The sequence below is a fragment of the Ptychodera flava genome, chromosome 12 (assembly GCF_041260155.1).
Source record: "Ptychodera flava strain L36383 chromosome 12, AS_Pfla_20210202, whole genome shotgun sequence".
Classification (NCBI taxonomy): Eukaryota; Metazoa; Hemichordata; class Enteropneusta; family Ptychoderidae; genus Ptychodera; species Ptychodera flava.
Genome location: NC_091939.1, coordinates 14,149,162 through 14,174,199, shown reverse-complemented (window position 1 = coordinate 14,174,199; position 25,038 = coordinate 14,149,162). Strand labels below are relative to the sequence as shown.

General features: G+C 37.1%; 2 protein-coding genes across 2 annotated transcripts; one reads left to right on the top strand and one right to left on the bottom strand.

Moving 5' to 3' along the window:
• Positions 1-1,014: 1,014 nt before the first annotated feature.
• Positions 1,015-6,213, bottom strand: LOC139145080 (uncharacterized). The gene is made up of 4 exons (XM_070716027.1): positions 5,975-6,213; positions 5,642-5,771; positions 4,005-4,132; positions 1,015-3,712 (listed from the first exon to the last, which is right to left on the bottom strand). The coding sequence occupies exons 1-4, from the start codon at positions 6,113-6,115 to the stop codon at positions 2,753-2,755; spliced, it is 1,359 nt and encodes a 452-aa protein (XP_070572128.1). The 5' UTR covers positions 6,116-6,213; the 3' UTR covers positions 1,015-2,752.
• Positions 6,214-6,428: 215 nt separating this feature from the next.
• Positions 6,429-23,216, top strand: LOC139145079 (zinc finger CCHC domain-containing protein 8-like). Its single transcript, XM_070716025.1, has 12 exons — positions 6,429-6,607; positions 9,141-9,183; positions 10,006-10,080; positions 10,643-10,748; positions 11,308-11,483; positions 12,313-12,378; positions 12,635-12,698; positions 13,986-14,125; positions 15,409-15,557; positions 16,845-16,975; positions 18,180-18,375; positions 20,303-23,216. The coding sequence occupies exons 1-12, from the start codon at positions 6,433-6,435 to the stop codon at positions 21,121-21,123; spliced, it is 2,142 nt and encodes a 713-aa protein (XP_070572126.1). The 5' UTR covers positions 6,429-6,432; the 3' UTR covers positions 21,124-23,216.
• The last annotated feature ends 1,822 nt before the right edge of the window (positions 23,217-25,038 follow it).

The window sequence follows — 25,038 nt, the reverse complement described above, 5'->3', positions numbered from 1 at the left end:
CTTTCCATTTTTAGCTCCCATATATGCATATGTATACATGCAAATGGGAGGTATTCGTATAAGGTGGAAAAATGTCGTCTGCATGTATGTATGTATGTTTGTCCGTCCACATCAAAAACTCCTAAACTGTAGCACCTACTGTCTTAGTATTTGGTGTACGGGTGTACCTAGGGGTGGAGATGTGAATTTGTTCAAATGAACATGTCAGTGCCAAAAATATGCAAATGAGGGGGGGGGAAAAGGAAAAATCCTGCAAATGGCAAAAACTCAGTAAGCATTGGTCAGATTTGGTTTAAACTTGGTATGCAGATTTCTTTAGGTGTTCTAAATTATGTGTGCAAAAATTGGGATGAAATTTGCATGTTTGTATTTTTAGGGTATTTTTTCATTTTTAGTCAAAAAATCTTGTTCTCTGAAATCGCTAGTCTGATTTCTATGAAACTCAATATTCATGTTCCTCAGGATGACCTCAGTCATGCTTGTACAAATTGTATTGATATTGTCATATTTGTAATTTTGGGGCAATTTTCCCAATTTTTGAAATTTTTTATCCAAAAAATACTGATTTGATAGCTTTGACATTTGGTATACAGGTATCTAAGATTAATCTCAATATAATGTCTTGAAGGTATGTTGAAACTGGCAATTTTTTTTTTTATTTGGGGGCAATTTTTGCCTTTTTTGGTCAAAAAATTTTTCTGCTAAAACTTCTGATCTGGTAGCTTTGATATCTAGTGCTGAGGTTCCTAGGGTTTATGTTAATATTTAAAATTAGGATGAAATCTGCAATTTTGTATTTTGGGGGGCCAATTTTTCTCATTTTTGGTCAAAAATTTGTTTCTCAAAATTTACCAGTCTGATTGCTTGATATTTAGTAAACCGGTTCTTAGGGTTTTTTGTTAATAAGATACTAAAATTAAGTTGAAATCCGGAATTTTGAATTTTTGGGGCAACTTTGCGAAACTGTCAGTTTTACCGGAATATCTTTCATTTTGTATTTTTAAGATTTTTTTTGTAATTTTATACCTACTGGAACTAAGAGTATATAATGTGGTGATTTAGTAAGCATTTGATATGGTAAACTGTATTTGGTGTTGAAATGCAGTAAAAAAATCCTGGCAGATTTTGAAAAATTTCCAAACAAATGCCGATCAAAAATTCAGCCAGAGGTTTGACAAAAGAAAAGGTGGGAGAGTGGAGAAAAAAAATGTACAATGGATCGGATAAAAAAGATAATACCTCATCGATCTTCCAGACACTGTCCCTTATCAAATGGTCCACCCCGATGTATTTTTGTGCACAATTAACCATGCAGTGTATTTTAGTTTGAGATGTCAAGTTAGGTAAGGATTTGAAAAAAGTAGTCAAGTTTACCACAGTTTAACTTTAGCTCTTGTGTCATCATCCTTGTGTAGTTGTTTGTAAGTTGTTCCAGATGTGGATGCACAGCTGTTCTGGAAGAAAACAATGTTTACTTTTCCCTGTAGGGTTTCTGAGTTGATTATTGTATGTTGAATTTCTCCATGTATCTGGTGTATGGGCAAAGTGTAAACATTGGTTGCATGTTATGTATTTCAGTCAATGTCAAATATTGTAAATGAAAAATCAAGAAGCAGTTTACTGTGTGCTTGTAAAAGATAACATATTTGTCAATACATAAACTGCCTTGCAGATTGATTGTCTTAAATATTATCACAGAAGTAGAAAAGGAAAAGAAACTAATCAAATTGCTGTAACATATTCACTCTCAGTGCCTGTATAGGCCTAAACTTAACTATTTTATCATTACATTCAGCTGTTTGTTATATCTTTATCACTCTCCATGGGCCAAGGCACACTTGGGGTCAATGTCATCACTCTGTGCCAGTCTGTGTATGTCAGTCTGTCTGTATATGTATGTCCATGTTTCATACAATTGTTGACTTGTTTTGATAACTATATGGGAGCGAACAGTGATGTTGTCACTATTTTGTTATGTCTGATTATCTCATTTTTTATATGACAATTTAAAAACAAATTCCATTGAAGGTGTAATGAAATATGCTTGTCCCCACAACTGAGAGCTGAAGGCATGCCAGCAAAACGTTCAAACTGCACTGGCTATCACAGGCAACAACAGCACAAGCAGCTGTCAACAGTTCAGAAGTGGGTGTGTCCTCCTGATTTCAAACTGTACAGTTCTGACGCCTTCATTTCTTAAAGTCTGTCAACATATGTGCAGTCACTCACATTTTCTTAAAATTCCAGCTGGACAACAGCAGTAATGAGGTAGTGCTTGGGTCAAGTCGAGTTGAAAGTGCCGTGGATAAACTCAGGCCACATCATGTATTTTACAGAGACACAATTCACTCTGATTGGCAGGTCTCAGATAAGGTTCTGTTTTGAGATGTAAATTTTATCCATGATCCACCAAGATATCAAGCTTATTACACAACTCACTTCAGGAGGCCCAACAAGATTGCTCACAAAACAAAATGTATTGCATGTTTCTGTACAGTGATTCAAATAACAAATCACACAATCCGTCTAGAAGGCATTTTGTGCTTCGGGTTGATAAGTCTGTGATAAGTCTGTGATATGTCAAGAATAACTATGGACATAACACACTCATACTGATGAGCTGAATCACTGGAAATATTTGCATGTTCAATTAGGGGGACAAGAAATCACTACAAATAACTGCTTGTAAATGGTGAAGAACATTTAACTCAAAACCAGAGTCTGTTGAATAAGCAAGCTGATGACAATACTTTTACACCTGTATCAATCTAGAATAGAGAACATGAGCGGTTCCAGATATGAGAGTCTGGTTTGCAAATTCCAAGATCAGCTGGACTAATGGGTAACGACTGAACCTCTGCCTTGGCTGTGACTGTTGCTGAGGTGTTTTAGTCTTGCTTGAAGCACTGGCTCTGTCAGCAACATTGCCCGACAGATCTCCTGGCTGCTGACTCTCATTGTCCTTGATACCAATCCATGTCGCGAAAAGTATCTTCATGGATCGTGGAAAAAGTGCATCTATGAGTTGTTCTGCCGGGGGGAGGTTGTCAATACAGCTGATGTGGTCGGCTTTGAACTTGTCGACGTTATTGCTGATGGAGGTGGTCATCTTTTTAAACTTGCCACCCAGCCAAGCACACACTACATCCAGAGACAGGTTATGCACCATGTCCACTGTAAAATCATGAGGTAAGTTCTCACTGAATGTGACCAGGCCCTGTTCATAGTCACGGATCAGTTTCCACGGGAAATGTTCAAAGTCCATCACTCCATTGAGCAGTCTTGATTCAATTTTACGAATTTCAACGATCGATTTCAGAATTGCAGCTGTTGCAGGGTGACTCGCATTGCTCGATGAAGACTTGGTAAGTAGTTCAGATACCTCCTCAAGCAGTTTATTTTCAGTAATATTACACGATTCTTGATCATTACTTTGGTCTCTATCTGAGTAAAGTGTCTCTTGAACTGTCACTGTACAATGTTGAATTTGATAACTATGGCATCTAAAACTTTTTGACAATAAAACCGCATCTGGCATCGATGCATGCATACTTTCTTTGGTTTGTACAGCATTTTGTTTCTTGTGTGCAGCCAGGCACTCTTCAGTTGAAAAGCCAGTTCCAACAGAATGTTCATTGTCTTCAGGAATGTCAAGAGTTACTGCATAGGACACCCTAAGTGATGGATCGTTGTATCTTGCCTTCCACAGTTCCTGAGAGAAAATTGCAAAGACAAAAGTTGACAAAAGGCTTAATGTTTCAATAATTATTGATATAATGTCACTCAGTAAATTTTTGAGACAAAGAAAATCCATTGTGGCCGTTTCTTGTATGTTGTCCTAACTTTCGAGTAAAATTGCTATCTCTACCAACATTTGCATCTCCATCAATATCCTGACAATTTGGAATTCAAATGACTGAGAAAAGCTTTTCCTGTCCAATTACTACTACTTCACAGAGCAATACAGATAGTCTTGTGTCATAAACATTCTATAGATCACTTACTTGTAAGTTTGTCATACATGCTAGCTGTTCTTCTTTTCCAAGATGTTCAAAAGCAACTCTCATGACCCCTTGGACACTATAAAACCAAACTCCTTTCGCTATGCCATGAATACCATACAACTTGATACCTGAAATCAGAGGGACAGTCAGTTGTGATTTTTAACAAGAATGACAACATCAAAATTTGCATCAAAGTAAATACTCATTGACAAGAGTAAGACTGGCATCACTTTATGGCAGTATTCTTGACAAGGTCTCTGGGTTTTCAGTTTTTTTGGTATATGAAGGGTTTGAATGAAAATATTTGGACAAAATGATGTATTGAGAAAACCATACTCAGCAAAGAGCTAGTTATTGATATTAGTAAATTACAAGCGTATGTGACTGGAAAGTGCAACAAATCTTTTTGGCATATTTCAACACTTTTTCATGCAGCTTAATATCAAATAGGTCATTTGTATACATAATTACATGAGGATTTTAGTTTCACTTAATGTGAAGACCATTACCTGATTCTGACGATGAACCATGAAATATTAATAATTTATCATTTGTCGGAATTGTTTACAAGATTTGTTTGATAAGCTAATAATCATACTGTTGATTTTTGGTACACATGATGAAAGTAGACAGTCTCCTTATAGATACTCTTTACACTATTATACAATAACCATTAATTTAAAATAATTCCATCAGATATATATGTCACACCTGAAAAGCATTAAGTTTTAAACATAACACAGTCCCTATGAACATAATCATTATGATTAAACCTAAAATACCGCTGAAAACAAATCTAGGCTGTCTAGCCTGACTTTACTGAGACGACCCAGTGTTCTCCCCAGAGCTATTATAGAGTGGTGGCCGCCACTCTATAATTTTTGGTAAACAATAGAAACTCATTACCATAACAATTACATTTATTGTTATGCAAATTAGCCGCCACTCTATCAGAAAATCCTGGGGAGATCACTGCAACCAACATAATAATAATAATAATAATTTATTCTTCTAAAGCGTATAACATAGAAATACACCATCTCTATACGCTGTACAGTTAAAATCAGAAAAAACAGTTACACAACACAATAAAATACATACAATGCATCTGTTCACTAGTCTAAAAATATACACAAAGGTAAAACAATTTAAAATTTAAAAAAAAACATTTTGTCAATAAAAAGTCTAAAAAGCTGTTTTAAAAAGGTAAGTTTTAACCTGCGATTTAAAATTATTAAAAATGTTGGTTGATCTAATGGCCTCTGGTAGTTTATTCCACAACTTAGGAGCACACACTGAGAAAGCTCTATCGCCATAACTCTTAATCGTCTTAATTTTTGGCTGAACTAGCGATACACTGGAATTACTCCTCATGTTTTCACGTACTGGCATCCTGATAGTTATTAGTTCAGTGAGGTAACGCGGCGCTGTATTACAATGGATAATTTTAAATGTGAGACAAAGAAGTTTGAATTGAATTCGCTGCTCCACTGGTAGCCAGTGAAGAGCCTGCAGGACAGGAGTCATGTGACACCTATCCCTCACCCTAATCCTGGCTACCAGCCGAGCAGCAGAATTCTGTATGAACTGTAATTTATTTATTTCATAATCAGGCAGACCGAAACATATGTGATTACCTTCCTGGAAAGTCAGTTTTGTTGCCAAACCTGTCTTGGCAAATCTGGCATGGGCTCTGGGCTGGTTATTGGAACTTATTGAACTGCCTGTGATGACATCTGTTGCAAGAAATAGTGGGATAGCATCAACCTAGCATGAAAAGAAAGAGACACATGAACCTGATTAAGAAACTAATTTTTTGGATGAAAGGTTCACCTTTCCCCACCATCCAAAATCTCGGGGAAAGTTGTCGTGTACGGGATGGCAGTAATAACAGCTCTGTGCAACTTGCCAAAGTTGTAAGTAAGCCGATCAAATCATCATTGATGACATTATCACAATAATTTACTTGCCTTCTCTCCTGCGCACTGCAACGTTGCCGACGAAGGTGGAAGGAGATACAAGTATCTTAGCTTTCTCGAACCGACAGGAAGTGTCGGAAGTGATAGAAAACTGCATTGGGACTTATGTTCTTCGTTGTCGAAGTCTTCCATTGCGATCGCTAACACTCACTGGGGACAGTGCACATACATTGTCGATCGACAGTGTGTAAATGGGTAAATGGTATAAGCTTTCTCTTTTGGTCAGCTTCAGAATCAGCTTCAGTTTGAACATCGCAAATTAGTTTGTTTTACGGTAAGTCGCAAAATCAGCAGCTATAGGAAAATAGGCACCATTTTTTTGTTATGCGCCAATTTGTGCTTTTAATGAGCAAAAATAGAAAATAAGTTGAAATTGATCTAAGACCTAAGCTATCCGACGCAATGAACAGCTTATTTTTCACGACGACCGTAAAGTAGTAAACTGTCGAATGTCATCCAAGATGGCTGACAGTACGCAAAGCGATTTCTTTGGCGACAATTCTTTGTTTGAAGAGTTTGGAAATGGTCACCAGTCAAGCAGTGAAGAATCAGACGGAGGAGAAGATCAACTCAAAAGTGAGAGAAAGGAATATGAGGAAGAAATTTGCCGACTTCGGCAGGAGAATATCCTTTGACCATTCGTTCGCGTATTTTGAACCACGGTCCCTCTATCACCATGTTTGAACTGTAGACACTCTATCTGTGCGAGAGTAATTTAGCCTAGGCCTATGATCTACGCCCTTTGCATTATTCCAGAAAGGGTCACTAAGATTTGTGCCATCTTGAATTTCCCTATTTGTTCATAATAGTGGTATCTATTTTTGTACAACTATTGTGTTGTGTTGTGTTGTGTGACCCCAGGCTGCAAAACACGCCGGGTTCACGTTAACCGGAAGTGCATGCTAGTGTGGCGCTTCAAGTTTGATTTTGCCGCACTGGTAATGCCATGATGGTGCATTCATGGAGCTAGATCCAGGTGCATTGTACCCTATTCACCATTGACCATACCATTGAGGTAGTTTGGAGAGCTCTCTCTACTACCTCGACCATGCCCTCACAAACCGTGACATAGCTGCATAGAACATGGAGGTACTACTACCTCCATGCATAGAATAAATCAGACAATGCCAGATAAACCATGTACCTTAAAAAATAGATTACGTCCATAGATAAACCATGGTGCTAGATTAGCTCCGTGGATAAATGTAGATCATTGGACTAATAATTGATCATGTTGAACTGGCACACATAAATTTTGATGTGCCACGGGTCAAAGAAACAATAAAAAATAAACAAACAATGGGAGGATTTTCCTGAAGTGGACCCGTGGATACGGTTTCTGCCTTTGCTGTGATCATGGACGCAGCCAAAAAAGTTACATCCATGCTGTAATCACAAACCACTACTACCCCGTGTTCTAATGCTCCAAAACATTTGCATCAACCAAAGGATCTACCTATATTGTTGTGTAAATCACAGTGTAGTTTTAGGAACAAAGTCATCGTTTTGCAAAATGGCACATCGTCCACTTTAATGTCCGCCTAGCTGTGACATGGTCCCTCCACAAAACCTGTGGTTGTGAATACTTCTGTGTGTATGCTACCTCCACAGTTTACCATAAAGCAGATTAGTACCATAATTGTATTAACTAGAGAGACAATTGTTTCAATGGCTTTAAAATCTGTTGAAAACACAAACTCATGAAGTGTGAATTATCATGGAGCTTAAAAAAGGAAGGATTAGCTTCATGAAATTACAAATTAGTATATACTCGTGGAACTATGGAAGTATCAAAAGTGCAGTGCATGATTTGATAAGCGTGGTATAATACCCTCTCTGGAGTTGGCTTGCCATCAATGAAAGCAGCTGTCATCACTTTCTGTAACTCTTCTGTCTACTTAAAGGCGGAGCCTCCCTTTAAAAGGGTATGAAGCTATGGCGGCATTCATTGTGTAAGTGGACACCAAACAGGCAACACATAGGCACACGCTCAAGAAAATGCCACTTTTTAGCTTTTTTCCAGCCACAAAAATGCAGACAGAGTGCCAAGCGGTCAGTGTAAAGCTGCTGCCGATCGAACTCGGTGGTTATATTCAAATTCTAACACGACTGGAAGACTATTTTTTAGGAAATTTGAGCGTTGTTGGTGGGGAATCAAAGACCATTGGCGATTTGAACTGACCGTCAATCAAATACTCGTATAAACTCTGTTTGCAGGATTAGCAAAAGGTGACAAAAGGTTGAGATCAGTTTGTGTAATTAATGTTACAGAAATCAAACATCGTACTGGCCAAGTGTTTGACTGGGAGGAGAACTCCTCTAATGCGAGAACCTGGGATTGAAAATTGCAGCTTTAAGCTTCATCATATTTTTCAAGGGTAGCAACAAACATTAGTGACTTCTCATTGTGACAAATTATACAAAATTTGTAAGAATAAGGACCAGAGACAGCAGCTTTGTCACTCTGTACTGTTGTATCTATTTTGATAAATTTGCTGAATATGTTACTCATTCCAACAGTCAATACTTGATACTGCAATTATGTGTAGAAATGGCAAAAAGGGATTGCTTCTCAGCATGGCCCTAATAATGCAATATTTGAAGACAGTTACTGATTTTGAGATGAGTCACTCCATACGGAATCATTCTGACAGATGCTGTTCTCAGAACTCACAAGAAGGAAGGCGGGGCCCACTCTTGTGCCATGCTATAAACTCAACAGTTTACAGATGTGTCCATATGATTTTAAGCTCATGTTGCAAGAGTACCAATGACTTGTGACATTCATTCAGCCAATTGAATTGCAAACTTCTGCAAAAACTCTAAAGCCTTTTGATCAACCTGCACACAGTTGCAAGATCCCACATTGGCCTTTAGTATAAAAAATAACATGTTTAAATTAAAAAAGATGTGACAAAAACACAATGCCATTTGAAGGTCAATGTAGCTTGGTAACTGCCAGAGAGTTTGTCACACCAAGGGATACCCAGGTCTTCCACAAGTGATACTTAGATTGGGAAAGCTCAGTAACAATTATCAGCTGACTACCTTCAATCAAAGCAACTGCAAGAGAGTTGTGTGTTTTGCAAGGTGTATGTAGAAGTCAAAAGTTACATATAGCTAGCTCTACCAACCAGTGATCCTTAACTTTCCATACATCTGCAGTTAAAACAGAAACTACGATTACTAATCAAGAACAGGTAATTGGACGCTAATCATTTATATTTTTATATACTATCTTCTGAGAGAACAAAGACAACACATGAGCACATCAAGCAAATGGGAAACTTTGGCAATAAAGGGCTTTATGTAAACATTTCTATCAAAAAAAGGGAAGTTTATAACTTAGAAACACAACATAAAAGATCCGTAGTATGACATTATGCTGTTGTTGAACTTTTCATCAAGCCTGTATTGTAAGCATACGCACTAGACTGGAGAAAAGTGAAATCCTGTGAATGGTTTTGTCAAATCAAGGAATACTAATTATGCCGTCTTTTGAAGTAGACTATTATCTCTCATCACAGTATTTAAAAGTGACTTGGATGAAGGAATTGAAACTATGATTGAGTTCTAGTTGTTGATCAGCATGGTTTTACATCGCATTCCACATTTCAAGGGCCAATTCCTGTATTCAGCTGATCACAAGAAACTGGAAAGAAAGACTAAGCATTTTAAATGTTGATGTGCAAATTTAAATTTCATGTTTGTTTAACAATCAAATTATTTGTTTAAATGAGTATGCAAAATATATTTCTTGTTAAACAAACATGAAATTTAAATTTGCATACTCATATAAACAAATAATTTGATTCGTAATACCCTGGTGTATTAACACACAAACTTGCTGGCAATGGCCTGACTATGTTAAAAGGTTAAAATAGCCTTTCATGGGTAAGCATATGAAAACTCTACTACTGATTCAAATGTAACCTTACTGAAACATAAACTAAACATTTATCAGGAAAATATGGTCAAGTAGAGGTCTAAATAATTACATCACTTTTATTATAACCTTGCAGTAACATGGCAATTAAGAATGCCAATCGCGATGGACCAGTGGCTCAAATCATCTTCATGAACAATGACCTCATCAAGTAAGTGTCCTTGAACTCTGGTAATACTGTCACGCAGACTTCACCTTTGTGTACACCTGGATGCTGGCAAAGCAGACACCCTGTGGTACATGTACATAAGCAACATGAACAATCTCAGTCTGGAAATGGAAACTTTTCTTTTTTGAAGTAGCATATTTGTTGTCAAATTTATGCTCATTGAAGACAATCATAAATTAAGGTAGTATGTGCATCCAAAATGAAAGAGTAAAAAGTTTTGCTCAAACTTTCCTAAATGAAACTTTCAACCATTCTCTAACCAAATCAAAAATAAAAATCAGGGGTTTGGTTCTAGAGAAACAAATTAACTGACATTTACTGGTATTTGAAATTCAAAATGGCCACCAATCCATCCATGTGTTAACTCTATTGACAATATAAATAGTTCAATTTTTGAAAACTAAGACTGTAAAAAAATTTCTTACTCTAAGAGCTTTAAAATGAGGCCCAACAAGTAGAAGAAGAGAAAAAAATTGTAAAAATTTGAGAGTCCAAATATCTGCCCGGAAGTGCATTCTACCTTAATCTGGTCTTTTCATTACAGAAAACACCACCAAGAACTTGAAGATTTGATGATACGGCTGTCAAGTCAAGATCAGGAGCTCTCACAAGATGAGATTAAGTCAGAGAAAATGCAGGCCCATCCTCAGGTAATATTCCTTTGAATGATGCAACACTGTCAACTCTCATTTTTACTTCAAAAGTTATCAATGCTGGTATGCAAAACTCACCTCAATCTTCTGGCCCAATACACATTAAAAAACAAAAAAACAAGACAAAAAATGACACCTTTTACATCTATTTTTCATGAAGATACACAAATGCCTCCACAAGCCAGAGTGTGTCTGCACTACAGAAATTTTAACTCAATTTTGGCAATTATTTGCCCATCAATAGTTTGTGTAAACTTGTTATGAAAGACAAAAGAAATACATTTTTTGTCATATTTCTTTTAAGATGATGAAACATTAAAGTTTTACTAAACTGTTGCAACGGCAAAAAATAGCAACTCAAAATTTCAAATTATTAGATTTAAAGCAATTTGCTTTTCAAGGTGACCCCAAAATATTTCTTTTGGGTTTTGAAAGAAAATACTTGAAAGTTACCCTTGGATACTAGGAGCAAAATGTTACATTTTTATTTCTAAGGCATGTACAACAAGCCATGTACAATATACATATCACATCATCTTGGCATTCTTGTTTCCAGAATTCGGCAGTTGTACTGGAAAAGGACCAAAAGAGCACACAGTCTTCCGTGGTGAAGACCAGGCAAGCGTTCACAGCAATCAGTAATGTGCAATACTACAACGGCTTCTGCATTGACCAGCTTGGAAGACCCCTCATAGATTTCAACCCACAGCTCACTGGCTGGGAGGTACCAGTGTATCCTAATCAGATTTTCAATTTATGGAGTGTACATCTTTCATGCTGGACAAATAGAGTTTCCAGTCACGAAGAGGGGCTCGGTGTTCACGTAACATCAGTAGTTATGATTGTGGCTCTGTGATTATTATTCAACGATAACGTGAATTTGAATCATATAACCAGAAGAGGTTTTCATCATCAGTTAGATTGAAGGTCAAGGAGTGACATGATAATTGTTTACCCTCTTGCCTTGAATCACTCACTGTTCAAAGAGTTCATGTTTCTCATCAGTGTTTCCACATTAAGGGCAGTTAGCAGATTACTGTAGGATGCATGTCAGAGTTTGATTTTTTGACACTCAAACTCTTGTTTGGCCTTATTTTGAAGTTCTTATTTTGTCACCGTCTTGTTTTACAGAGAAAGAAAATTAATGTTTCTGCAAAAAAGAGTAAAGAGTAGGTAGTAGTGGCTGTTTAGAATTCATGTTCGTAAATTATAGGTAATTAGTTTTTATAATACCAAACTTTTTACACGATAAGCCGTGATTGTTAATCCTGATTAAAAAAGACAATGGTTAAAGCAAAAAACACACTCATCTTTCTATACTTGAAGTGAGACGAGTGCCTTTATAAGAAAGATGTTACCCTCGGATGAATGTGAGAGTGAAAAAGACTGAAGTAAATGTGTATTGATTGTCAAAAAGTGTGAACTTTTAAAGTCAAACACAACACACCTCTGTTCATGTTTACCCAGTGTCACTCCATATAAATGTGACTGGCAGTCCACAGGCCTCACAGACTTGTAAAACTGAACAATTGGCAATATTATTTTCCTGAATCAGAGCTAGTTACCAGCAAGTGTTTATGGAATCTCTGCCGCTGGAAGATGATGGCTCTAAACCAAAGAAAAAAACGTGAGTAGAAAGCTGTCAGCCAACAAATCTTTGCAGACAGAACCTTATTCAGGTTCAAATCGTAATTTCCAATGTATTCACTTTCATTGACTCAAATTCTTATGATGACATAAAAATCACACCCTGCTTCACTATATGCTAGCCTCATGGATGAAACGCAATCACAAATTGCTAAATCAAAACAAGAAAATCACAGTTCTTGTCATATTTTCATTTGCCTGTACTGTACTTACTTGGTGTTCATTTTATTTCACAGAAAAGCAAAAGCGACATGTTTTAATTGTGGCAGTGAAGATCACTCTTTGAGGGAATGCAACAAGGTGAGTTGTGTTCGTGGTAATCAGCCATTCAGAAGACAATATTTCATCTAAAATGACTCCATTACAGGACAGTTGATACTTAGAACATGTGCATGCCAAGTGAAACTTTGATGTATTTCATCTGATTTAACACCCCTTCCCAACCCCTGAACAAAAAATACAAACTAGAAAGCTATGTTGTAAACTTCCTCAAGACATAATACAATGCTTAAATAGGTTGTTAGAAGTTTAATAAATTGCTGACAGGTTTTTGTGAAAGCATTGCAAGACAAAAGCATATTGGTTACTGAATTTGCCAACATTATGGTAAACTGAAAGATTCAGATTTGTGGTTTTCAACCAACTCCGACCCAAACTACGACTGAAGGGGCAGTACTGAACATCCATTCTCCCACAAAATCTTGTTGGAACCAATCATATTCTATGGTGGAGTTTATTGACAGCATATTGGTGAAAAGGACAGCGCCCTCATGGCTCCCAGAGTGAATGATCATAGTTCTTGTTATTACATGTATGTGCCAAGACTTTGTAACTACAGTATTTGAATATTAGGCTAAACTTCATTTTAGTTTTCAGAAACGTGCTACTAGTATGGCACCCTATACTGTGCCTTCAATTGTTTGTTGGGTTGGAATTGGAGGAGACCCATACACAACCGAATCTTTCAGTCTCATATAATGCATGTTAATGGTGTCCATGGCACAAACTTGGCTTGAAGTTAGTGTGAATTTTAACGTGATAATCACAATATAACCTCTAAGTACCTCAAACTCCTCCCCCTTTGCACTCTGAGTTTTGTTTGCTGTATCCATGCTTCAATCATACAAGGCCCCTAGTGGAGAGAAAAATCTTTTTACTCATTCTCAAACATTGTAAATATTTCAACTCTAAAAGACACATGGCATTGTCCAAAGTTTAAGACTTCAAAAAACATGAGCAACTAGTTTCCTATGTTCAAAATGCCAAAAGAAAATTGTAACTCTTCAAGTCACCTCACAGTGTCTTATTCAGACTACATTCCTCTGTAGCTGTGCCCTCACTTTCTGAGTATACAAACACCATAACTTTGATAATGTAAATACCATGTATTGATGAAATTATACCAAAAGTAGGTCATCTATTGAGTTCATGTTAAACCAAAAGCACAACACATTGTCAATTAACTTTCCAGTTTATATTTGCTGACCAGATTTATGTCATCAACTTTGATTCCCTCGTCATGATCCAGTGTTGTGTCATTTTCACGAAAGGTCAATCCATAGTTGAATGTCAACATTGCTTTTCCAGCCCCGGGATCTTGTCAGAATAAGCCAGAACAGACAGCTGTTTATGGAACAGTTTGGCACCTCGCCAAGGTCCAATCGCTATCATAAAGATGGTGAAGAGCTGGCAAAAAAGTTTCCCAATGTCAAGCCTGGATTCGTCAGGTAAATGTCTTGAAAGAGTATTTTCTTGAGGGTTCTTTTAAGAAAAAACATAAACATTTGATTGACCGTTATCCTGCCAGGCAGTATCACTAACCCATCTGCCAAGTCAGTGAAAAGTGTTATTGAGCCAAAACCATACATATTTTCACCTTCTTGGAATGATATGTTGTAGCAGGTTTAGTCAGTAAAAAACATGCTACAGTATCCTTGTTTTCAGGGCTTTCAAATATTTATGTTAAATTGCAATTCATGCGCATGAGACATCCTATTCCTCACTGGTTTGAAAAAAATTGAGCTGATGGTAACATACGGACTTGGCTGGATAATTGTTAAATGTTTGCTACAAATCAAATTAGCTAGTTACTATCAAAATAGCTGGCTGTACAGTACAAATTTTGAACCACTTAACCACAATGACTTGGTCAAACTCTGTTGTTTATGTGGTGATGTTGGACCAGCGCATTAGGAATTAGGGATGAGAGGGTTAAACTATGTCAAATAGGAAAACCAGTGAAGAAAACCATGGTGAAGCCAAATCCTGCTTCCCTTGCCATGGCCACCGTGCAAACGACCTCTCTAAATCAAACTCCTTTGTAAATTGCACAGGCAGATTTATCAATCCCACTGTTATGTGTTTGTATTCAACAGATCTTGCTTATTCAAGTTATTGAAATGTAAAAGCATTGATGAGATTTTTGAAAAGCTTAATCAGCCGGTCATCCTCTACTTTTCAAAAGACGAAGTTTGAATTTCATTAAAATATGTCTGTACAATGGTAGTAGTACAGAGATATAAGATAGATTAAATCTTTCTAGCATTTGTCAACATGAACAGTTCAAAACTACTAATTATCAATTTCCTAAGTAATTTAATTTATTTCTTCAAAGTGTATAAATGGGTATTGTGTATGTAAACCATATGATGTCATCGTTATCAACAGAGAATATTAACTTGCATAGATCATTCTACCAGCCCAGATCAACCATTGACCCTTTTCATAAGTCTAGTGCCCTCCTGCGGCCACTGTGAATTGGAAGTCAAAGCGAGGCCACTGGGGAAAACCCTGGGCAGGGGCTGGAGGGTTTCCCCAGTGGCCTCACTTTGACTTTAAATTCACAGTGGCCACAGGAGGGCGCTAGACTTATGAAAAGGGTCTATTCTACATTCTAAAAGTGTACACTGTATAGTTTCTAATTCCACTCTGGTTACCATGTACACATTATCTCTCAATCACTGTCATGTGTCTCTCATTCTCCATCTTTCTCATCCTTGCATTGTGCCAGCGATGCCCTGAGGGAGGCCCTTGGTATCGGCAAGCATCAATTACCACCTTACATCTATCATATGAGGTTGCATGGCTACCCGCCTGGTTATCTCAAAGACGCCGAAATCGAGTCATCGGGACTTACCATGTACAACCATGAAGGAAAAGGTAATCAGCGTTATTTTGTTATCACACACAAAAAAATCTTAAAAACTCAGTCTAGCAACTCACAGTAATTTTTATGCCACTTAAAGGGACATAAGCTGTACCTTGTGGCAAGTTTTTCAGTATTCTGCTTCTGTATATCAACTACCATGTCTGACCCTAATCCGTTTGTCACGCTGAAATTTCGAGTATTCTTTTTGTCAACACAGCTTGTATGTGTGTAGTGATCATTATTTATTGTTTACAAATAAATTCTAGTCCGGACTTGAATATAATTTTCAACAATAACAATGTAGATTATACTCATATTGTTTGTGTTGATATGCTAAATACTTGGAATTAAATTACAGTTTAGGGATTCAATGCAGAAAGTGTAGGGAAACCACAAAACAAAAGTTCTGAAAAAATAGCCATAAGATACAGCTTATGGAGCTTTAAGTGCCTGATACTCAAATAAGAAAGGGAGTTGTATGTGTTTGAAGTGTGCGTGTACAAAATGTAATGGCCATACAAAATGCTTTTGATCAGGCTTACTGCAGGACCTGAATAAAAACACTTAAAGGTTAGTACACACCTTGAAAATAAATGACTTTTTTGCTTGAACTTGCTTTGAGGAAACTTTAAAAATGCACTTTTGAAATCAAGGATAGAAATCAGGGGTCACTGTGCAAAATGTGGCACTGGGGAAACAAATTACCCAACATTTATTGACTCGTCAAATTCAAAATGGCAGCCACAGTTGTGTTAACTCTATGAAGGGAAATTAAATTTTCTATTTTCACAAAAATAAGCTTATGAAACCTTTATTTACACCATGAGCTTCAAAATGAGCTTCCCTAAATGGTAGAACAAATACCGTATGTACTGTGAAGGTTTTGAGAGTCTGAACATTTGTACCTATAAAGCCACATTCTACCACAACGGTCTGCACTTTGGAAGCCATTGTCACAATATACCTGTGCAATAAGGGTATACTGTCACCTGTTCCAATTTTGCCACAGTTACCATGGAAAGAGAAAATCTAACCAATCACAGGCCGCTTTTTAAAAACAGCGCCCTCACATGGGCATTTTGAATAGCAATTAACGCTCCTTTGATCATATATGGGCATACTTAGACTAGCTTTAAGGCCATCGGTTTGAATTGTTCTGCAGCAGAGGAATAATGATGGTCTATATATTACTGTGTTCAAGAACTCCACCTCACTTCAGTAGTGATTCTGTGCCTTGCTCTTTTTTGTTTTGTGTGGATAATTTTGTAATTTTTCTTCCAATTTGTTTTGTGCTTCAGCAACCACTGATACTGGTGATGAGTTGGAAACTGGAGAAATATCAGATCAGGAGAAGAGGACACTCTACGATCCACATAAAATCATTGAGTTTCCAGGATTCAATGTTCCCCTCACTCCAGGTCTTGTTGATGTAAGAAACATGATAGCCACATATTTTAACTCATTCATCAGCATGCATTGCCCAATAACCCATTGTTATCAGCATTGACTGTAGATCTTTTCACAAGGACCAGTTCAATAAAAAGAAACCAAATTTGTTATGCTGTTAGGTGTAGTATTTTGATTGCAACATCCTGGAGAGTGGTCTACTCTGTGTATTCGCGGAAGGATTGAGGGACCATATATCAGTCCCCAGTCTTACCCTAAATGTGTTATTATGTGAATGTGTGCACATGTGTTGTATTCATTGAAACATTGATAGTTCATTGAATCATTAATAGTTCATTGAATCATTGATAGTTCATTGAATCATTGGTAGTTCATTGAATCATTGGTAGTTCATTGAATCATTGGTAGTTCATAGAATCATTGATAGTTTATTGAATCATTGATAGTTCATTGAAACATTGGTAGTTCATAGAAACATTGATAGTTTATTGAATCATTGATAGTTCATTGAAACATTGGTAGTTCATTGAATCATTGGTAGTTCATTGAATCATTGGTAGTTCATTGAATCATTGGTAGTTCATTGAAACATTGATAGTTCATTGAATCATTGATAGTTCATTGAATCATTGATAGTTCATTGAATCATTGGTAGTTCATTGAATCATTGGTAGTTCATTGAATCATTGGTAGTTCATTGAAACATTGATAGTTCATTGAATCATTGATAGTTCATTGAATCATTGATAGTTCATTGAATCATTGATAGTTCATTGAATCATTGGTAGTTCATTGAATCATTGGTAGTTCATTGAATCATTGATAGTTCATTGAAACACTGATAGTTCATTACATCATCAATTCATTACTATTAGAGGGTTATCTCTTTTTATTTGTGAGAGAGAATCTGTGAGAGAAAAATACTGCCTATGAAATTTTGTCTACCACCCATGAGCTTTTTGAGTTTCACCGGACACAACCTTACCGAACACCGACTTATTTGCTGTGTATACACATTCAAAACCTTGTACAGCTCATGAAAATGGCATTGACTCCCCAGGGTACTTGTTACATCAACCAATGGCTCCAAAGTTGACAAGACTGCCATATTAAGGTGTACATCCTACCGGGCCCCACATTGAAATTTGTCATTGAAATGTACTTTCCAAAATTCATAAACCATCAATCTATTCATACAACATATTCTCACCTTCCAACATCCACAGGAGTCTGCACGCTTGAACATGCCGCCTATGCGACAGCACCAAAGCAAAGAGGTGCTTCAACTGTACTTCAGTCCAGCCAGCAATGAGGCACGGAAAAGGGGGCGTACTGACGAAGACAAAGAAAAACACAGGCCATGGAAGAAACAAAAACTAAATGCAAGATTTGAGCCAGAGATGGAAATAGAATCAGATGGCAGTGAGTTCATGGTTCTGTTTATTGTACATATCTATACCGGTATTTCATTATTAAGGATGTACGAGCAGGACGCGCGCGTGGAATTTGTCACTTCCCATACGATTACATTGAAATTTGCTGGAAAATCAATTTCTACTATTGTCATTTTCATGAAAATTTGCACAAAGCTCAGTCTAGAGAAATAAATAAATACTGATCAAATAAAATTATGGTCACCGCGCTAAATTTTGAGATAAACAGCATTGAATTATTTCGTCCATAGAAAATGCATTGGAGAAAAAATGCTGACTCAGCATTTTTTCTCACAAATGGCAAAATTTATGGTCATTTATCTCACAAACGAGCGCGGTGACCCCTATATTTTATCACACATTTTGATAATACTTACAAAGGAGTATCCAAAAATTGACAATTTAGAAAAATGACATTACTTTTAATTTTACCGATCGTACATCCTTAAGCTCTTTGCTGATTTCTTTTTTTACAAATTTCTCATTAACATTTTTTTGGAATTTTGTTAAATCCGTCACAACCCAAGCACTTGTGAGTAGTATGTTAATGCAAAAATGATGTGATTTTTTTTCCTCTTTAGAACAAAATATGGCCTAAATCGTAGGACGATTTTGATGCATGAGAATAGTAAGAATGCATAACTAGACATAAACATCTGAAAAACTTCAAAACATATGATAGATCAAGGTTACTGCTACAAGATAACATCTTGATCTACAATGTAGGGCAGTAATGTTTAAGGAGGTACGCTATCATTCCAAAAAATGTTGGGACATTCTTGAAGTTGACTTTTCTGAAATAATCTTTATGAGTACATTGCAAAGATATGAAAAAAATATGGGGTACCCATGCAAAATTTTTGAAAAAACACATGCCAATATTGACAGAAAACCACTAAATCTCCCATTTTGCGGAATTTGCACTTACCAGCAGAATCTTCATTTTATCGCAAACGATTAAGAGATCCCAGTGTGAAAACCATTTTTGCATCGCCAGGACAGCTGCATTAGGACAATCAACTAAAATTTTTGATGTCCTGTCTTAAAAATTAAATATTAGACCTTAAATTTATCATTTAACTGTAAAATTAGTCTTTTTTAAAAATATAAACTTCATATAAATGCACAAAATAATTTTCAAAATGTTAAAAAGTACAGCAATATCTATCAAACAGACAGTGTTCTTTGATTTAGAAGCAAAAAAAGTTGGGGTCACCATGCAAATTTTCTTACTAAACAGCAAAAAGTGACGAAAAAAGGTGAATTTTGTTAGACCTGAGATTTGACCCTTTAGCTTACTGATATTATGTCAGAGCTACAATTGTTAATTATTCTCTACTGATCTTTCAAAATAAAAATAACTGTCGATTTTTCAGTGAAAAAATATAATTTTGGTTGTTTTGATTCATAAAAACTTCTGAAAGAAATATTATAAGGTCACTAGCATGATTTTTTGCCATTTTGTCCTGTTATTCACGCTCACCAGGTTAGGTAGTCTAAAAGGAACATGTACATCTTCTGGACAAAAGAGGGCGCTCTCCTATATAGAATGGTAGCGTACTAATAATGGCCTTAAATGTATTCTTACATATCAAGAGTGATAGGTATTGTTTATTCATCTATTAACTCATTTGAAATGTAAAACTACAAAAAAACTACATTCTGATATTACACTGTATATGACTTCAATACTATTAAACACATGAAAAAATTAAAAACCATATACAAAACTGGACCTTTAAAAGCGAGTGGATGAAAGATTAAAAGATTTTATAAAACATTTATTTCATTGATTAAATCATGTTTTCAGAGATGGTTTAAAAGAGTTCTGTGAAAATTATCCTCTATCAGTCTTTACTTGTTGTTGATAACTGATCCCATTCCAGAAATCACATAGTTATTCTTGCTCTTCACAGGTGAAGATTCAGCAGGTCTTATGTTTAAACCTCCACTGCCTCCAGACACGCCAGCAAGCACCCCTCCCCCTCTCCCCTCCGACACGCCGCCGAGCACACCAGGACGGCAAACACCAAATCGGGCATCGGCTCAACAGCTCACGGAGAGTGACAACGAGAAGGTGTTTTCAATCAACAGTGCCAGCAACAGTGGGCAGAACTCCAGGTGTACCACCCCGGAACTCGCCGAACTGGAAGAGAAGCAGAAGATGCTTTTAGCCGCGCTGGAGGACGCAGGGGACAGTACTGTGGATGCGGAATCAGTCACGGCCGATGAGAGCCAGGGCACTGGAGAAGATGACGGCATCTCAGTTGAAGAAGATGAAGCAACTACTCTAGGAGCATTATCAGTGACCAGTGATGGGGAATACAGTGTATCTGAAGCAGAGATTGATGAAAGAAAAACTGATGACAATCTCCCAGAGAGGACTGACAGCGAAGAGATCTTGCAGGATCCTTCTGAGGCAACTGCTGAAAGATCAGAAAACATTTCCAATGGAAGAGCAAATGATCAAAGTACACTCAAACTCAATTCCATGGACACCACAAGTGAAATTCAGGAAGAGGGTAAGAATGGAGGTCAGGAATCATCACAGTCTGTCTCAAGTACCCCTACCAGAAAGGTGGATTCTGCTTCCAGGAAAAGCCTCAAAGGCATCCCAGATGCCAAGAACTTTGCATTGGGTATATCACCTTACAAACCACATGAGAATGTGAAGCCGGCCTCAGGAGTTTATCTTAAGTTGAGGGGAATCATGAAGAAAATGCAAAAAGAGAAGTGATTCCCTCACAAAATGTAACCCTTTCACCACAATGGTTTGGTCCAAATCAATTGTTCTCAGTGGCGATTATGTACCTGTCTGCAGGGAATTGGGTAAACAGATCAAACAATTTGGCTTATTCAATATCAAACATTTGCATTGGCGTGCAGTTGACTTGAAGGGAAAAATATGTTGAACCCTTTTTGCTGCAGTACCACTGATTTTGACACGCAAAACTGAATAGTGGGATCAGTGATGTTGATCTCAAGATAGAAGACTTTGGTAAAGTATACTCTCCTGATTAATATGGCATGCTATCGGCACAGAGGTCCGGAAGATGCAAGAAAATTGGCATAACATTGCTATCGAGACAGAGGGACTCTAAAATCTCATTATTCTTGTTAAACAGAGGTCACAACATGTAACATTGAAGTCTACTTTCCAATCACTTCATTTTACATGTAAACCCTTCCACTCCCCCACCACCCAATGCCACCCCTCCCCCCCAACATTTTCCTGCTTACAAGTCCAACCTTAAAAGTCCAAGCCCTTATAAATAATCAGATTAGACCAAAATTTGGCAGATGAAGAGCTAATAATACTGATGTTGGTATTATAAAAATGCAGTAGAGCTGTTGGCAAATGGTGTCTTTGTTCTCTCTTTAATATGCAAAAATAAATATTTGTCCTCATGCAAGAGCGATGAAAATACAAATATAGTAGATGACTGCCAATGTTATGACAAACACAAGAAAAGACATTAACAGCTCAGACTACAAGCTGCAACAACAGCCAGGCATGCAGCACTGACAAAATTTGTCCAAATTTCTTGTAGCAGTGTCTGTCGTCACGCATGTGCAGCTGTATTTAGTAACAAACCTGCAACCATGAACAGCGCTATTAAGGGTTCCAAAGGAAAACCTAGATAGGATGTGCAGTGGAACAGTGACCTTTGACCTTTGTTTGACATCAATACTCGGTGCCAGCTCTGATCACATTTTATGTAAGATTTTTAAAATGAATTATTAATTAGCAAGTTCCAGGTGAGTTTATTCATAGATTTCTGTGCAAAGGGATGTAGTCTGCTGACTGTTAAAGAGTACCTTGTAGCCACTGGATATCTCCTGTTGATTGTCTGTCAGACAATAAACTCAGTCGGCATCAAACTATTGAACAATTGCATTGCCAGTGAAGAGTTGTCAATAGAATTTTCTAGATTTGCTTATACAACATATTTATAGTATTGAATATTTTGTTTCCTATTCCGTGAAGGAACCAGCCGGATCTGATATACATACAATGCTGTTTGAATCCCTGATTCTGCATGAACACTTACCTTTTTACACTTTATTTCTCAAAACAGAGGAGCTGTCAAATTGTATTGTTAATGCAGTTTCCATTGCATTGTCCAATCAAGTGAAACATTAAAAAAGTTGCCACATTAATTTCGTCCAATCAAATTAAAAATATGCTGATTTGCTACATCAATTGTATGAAGTGGCTGGTGATTGGTCATCAGGATCTATTAGGGAAGTATGCAAGCCAATCAGTATCAGCCTTATATTGCAACTGTCTAAAATATAGGTTCATTGAAATTAAAGTAAAGACCGTATGATGTATAGTTTATGTAAAGAACAGAAGAATTTTCTGTGTGGTCTTCAGCCCATCTTTCATACTGCCATTTATTGAATTTTTTCCTTCTCATCCAATATCCAAATACCCTTGTAAGTGTTTTTACATTGATTAAAGGCAAATCATTGATCAATTGAGATTTTACATTTTAAACTGGCAATTGGAAAGCCATTCTTAAATTATATTTTGATTCAAGCATGTACATAAGTCAGTTGCGCATCCAACCGGGGTCAGGAAGAGGTCATATGAATTTTTGACTGTTTTTAAATGTTGCAAACTATATTTTGTGGAAATTGTTTCCTTCCGGTTTCAGTGTAACATTTTCACCTAGACTGACTTTTCAATGTTTTGACCTCTTTCTATCATAAATGTGCTTTTTTTAAACAGTACCGGAATTCAAATGTGTTTTCATATGTCATCAACCCTGTTAGTAGAAGGTTCAAAATTAAATTTCGTAGAAATGTATCATTTTTGTATCATAACTGAGACTTTTGAGTGAATTTTTTTTTATTAACCCTTTGAGCGCCAAAGTCTATTTATACCCATTATAAAATAAACCCCAGTCAATTTTTCTCTGATTTTTGCCAAAATTTTGAGAAAAAGCTATAGCAAATAAATGTGATGTCCATTTGGTCCAAAATTATCAAAAAATTACAGAAAAATTAATAAAAATTGGTAAAATGTTGCATTAAAATTTTGGCAGGAGAAAATTACAGCGCTCAAAGGGTTAAGCTTGAGTGTCTGATCATAACAATAACAAGTGAAGATCAGTTACTGGATCATACCTGTTTTATATATGAATCTTGAATCTCACAGATGGAAGTGGGTGGACTGCTCTGCCTTCCGTTTGAATACAGCGGTATATGTATGATAATTTATGCTGTTGTTATCAACTGCATAAACACAATAACGTTGTTGAACGATAATCCCGATATCCTGAACATACTCCTGTGCAGCATCATGTGAACATCAGTCTCACTGTAGAGATGTTACATACTTGATCTGTACTGTGCATTCCGGCCCATGCAGTGCTATTCATTTTGCTTCATCTTGAACCTTACATAAATTTGTGATCACCTCAATTCTCAACTAGTTCACTATAATCATGTCGTGAACAAGGTATTATCTTATAAATCCGACAGAGTCGAAATTGTACAGAAAGAGTTCCTTAAGGCCCCCACCCCAAATTTCTTTCCTCAGGTAGAATATACAAAGTATGCTATATGGGTATACAAAAGTATACCATAGGATAAGTATACCCAAAGCCTAACCATCAACCCCCCCCCCCCCCCCGCCGGGATTAAAGCCTAGAACTAACCCTATAAACCCTAATTCTAAACCCTTTCCAAGGAAAGTCCAGGGTTAAAGTGATTTGCAGGTATATGGGGGCCTAAGGGAACTCTTGCCAATTGTATTGCCACTACTAACAGACAGAGGATTCAATGTAAACACGCCTCTTGTTCTCTTTGTTGCCCGTGTGACTCCTTGCAATCTTTTTACAGCGCCCCCATGTGGTTTTACTCATTGATCCTGGGGTCCATGGTGGTGGTATCTCCGAGCTCCGAAGATTGAGCCATATACAGCACTATTTGAGCTTGAAAAGTGCCGCAATACAAAAACACAAAGCATCCAGAACTCTGGTTTATGCTGGATCAATTATGACACCACACAATGGATCACGCACAGAGTCGGTCAACATTGTTGACTCAACAATGATGGACGCTTTCCGTAATGAATCTGTCTTCTCATAGATGGAATGACTATCATCAAACCAAAAGAAGGGGATAGATAACAGTGTCAGTAGGGTGACTGATGGCGGGACCCCACTTCAGTCCAAAAGTACCATTAGTTAGGACGAATAACACACATATTACGTTTTGTCGGGAACCCAGGTCACATGACCAAAGTCAAAGGACTATGTATTCACTGGTGTCTTGCCATGTATTCCACACAAAGGGAGCGTTCAGTTATTATGGCCGGGGATGAGCTGGCAAATTCTTCCTGTCCAACAGTCAGAATAAGTGAACCCCCTACCCACTGCACAAAAACATTGATGGACCCCCTCTTTTAAGATGACAAAATTTTCATGACCCCCAGCGCTTGAGTAAAGCTGCATTCACAAACACCTCTGGAGGGGGGGGGGGGGCAATAGAATAAAAAAAAGTTCAAATGCCCCCCTCCCTAACAAACTCACAGTGCATTCAAATCCCCCTTGACTTGCTATAATTTTGAAATCCCCTCTCAAAGCGGATCGGACAGACATTTACTGGTGGGTCGCAGTTTTTTTTGTGCGCGCAAGCATTT

What these genes read in the sequence shown, in the direction of transcription:
- LOC139145080 (XM_070716027.1), bottom strand. Translation starts at nt 6,115, where the DNA reads ATGGAAGACTTCGACAACGAAGAACATAAGTCCCAATGCAGTTTTCTA. An exon ending in AAAACTGACTTTCCAGGAAG is followed by an intron (nt 4,133 to 5,641) that starts GTAATCACATAT and finishes CTCTGATTTCAG; the next exon opens with GTATCAAGTTGTATGGTATT. An exon ending in CATGTATGACAAACTTACAA is followed by an intron (nt 3,713 to 4,004) that starts GTAAGTGATCTA and finishes ATTTTCTCTCAG; the next exon opens with GAACTGTGGAAGGCAAGATA.
- LOC139145079 (XM_070716025.1), top strand. Translation starts at nt 6,433, where the DNA reads ATGTCATCCAAGATGGCTGACAGTACGCAAAGCGATTTCTTTGGCGAC. An exon ending in ATGAACAATGACCTCATCAA is followed by an intron (nt 10,081 to 10,642) that starts GTAAGTGTCCTT and finishes TTTTCATTACAG; the next exon opens with AAAACACCACCAAGAACTTG. An exon ending in TCTAAACCAAAGAAAAAAAC is followed by an intron (nt 12,379 to 12,634) that starts GTGAGTAGAAAG and finishes TTTATTTCACAG; the next exon opens with AAAAGCAAAAGCGACATGTT.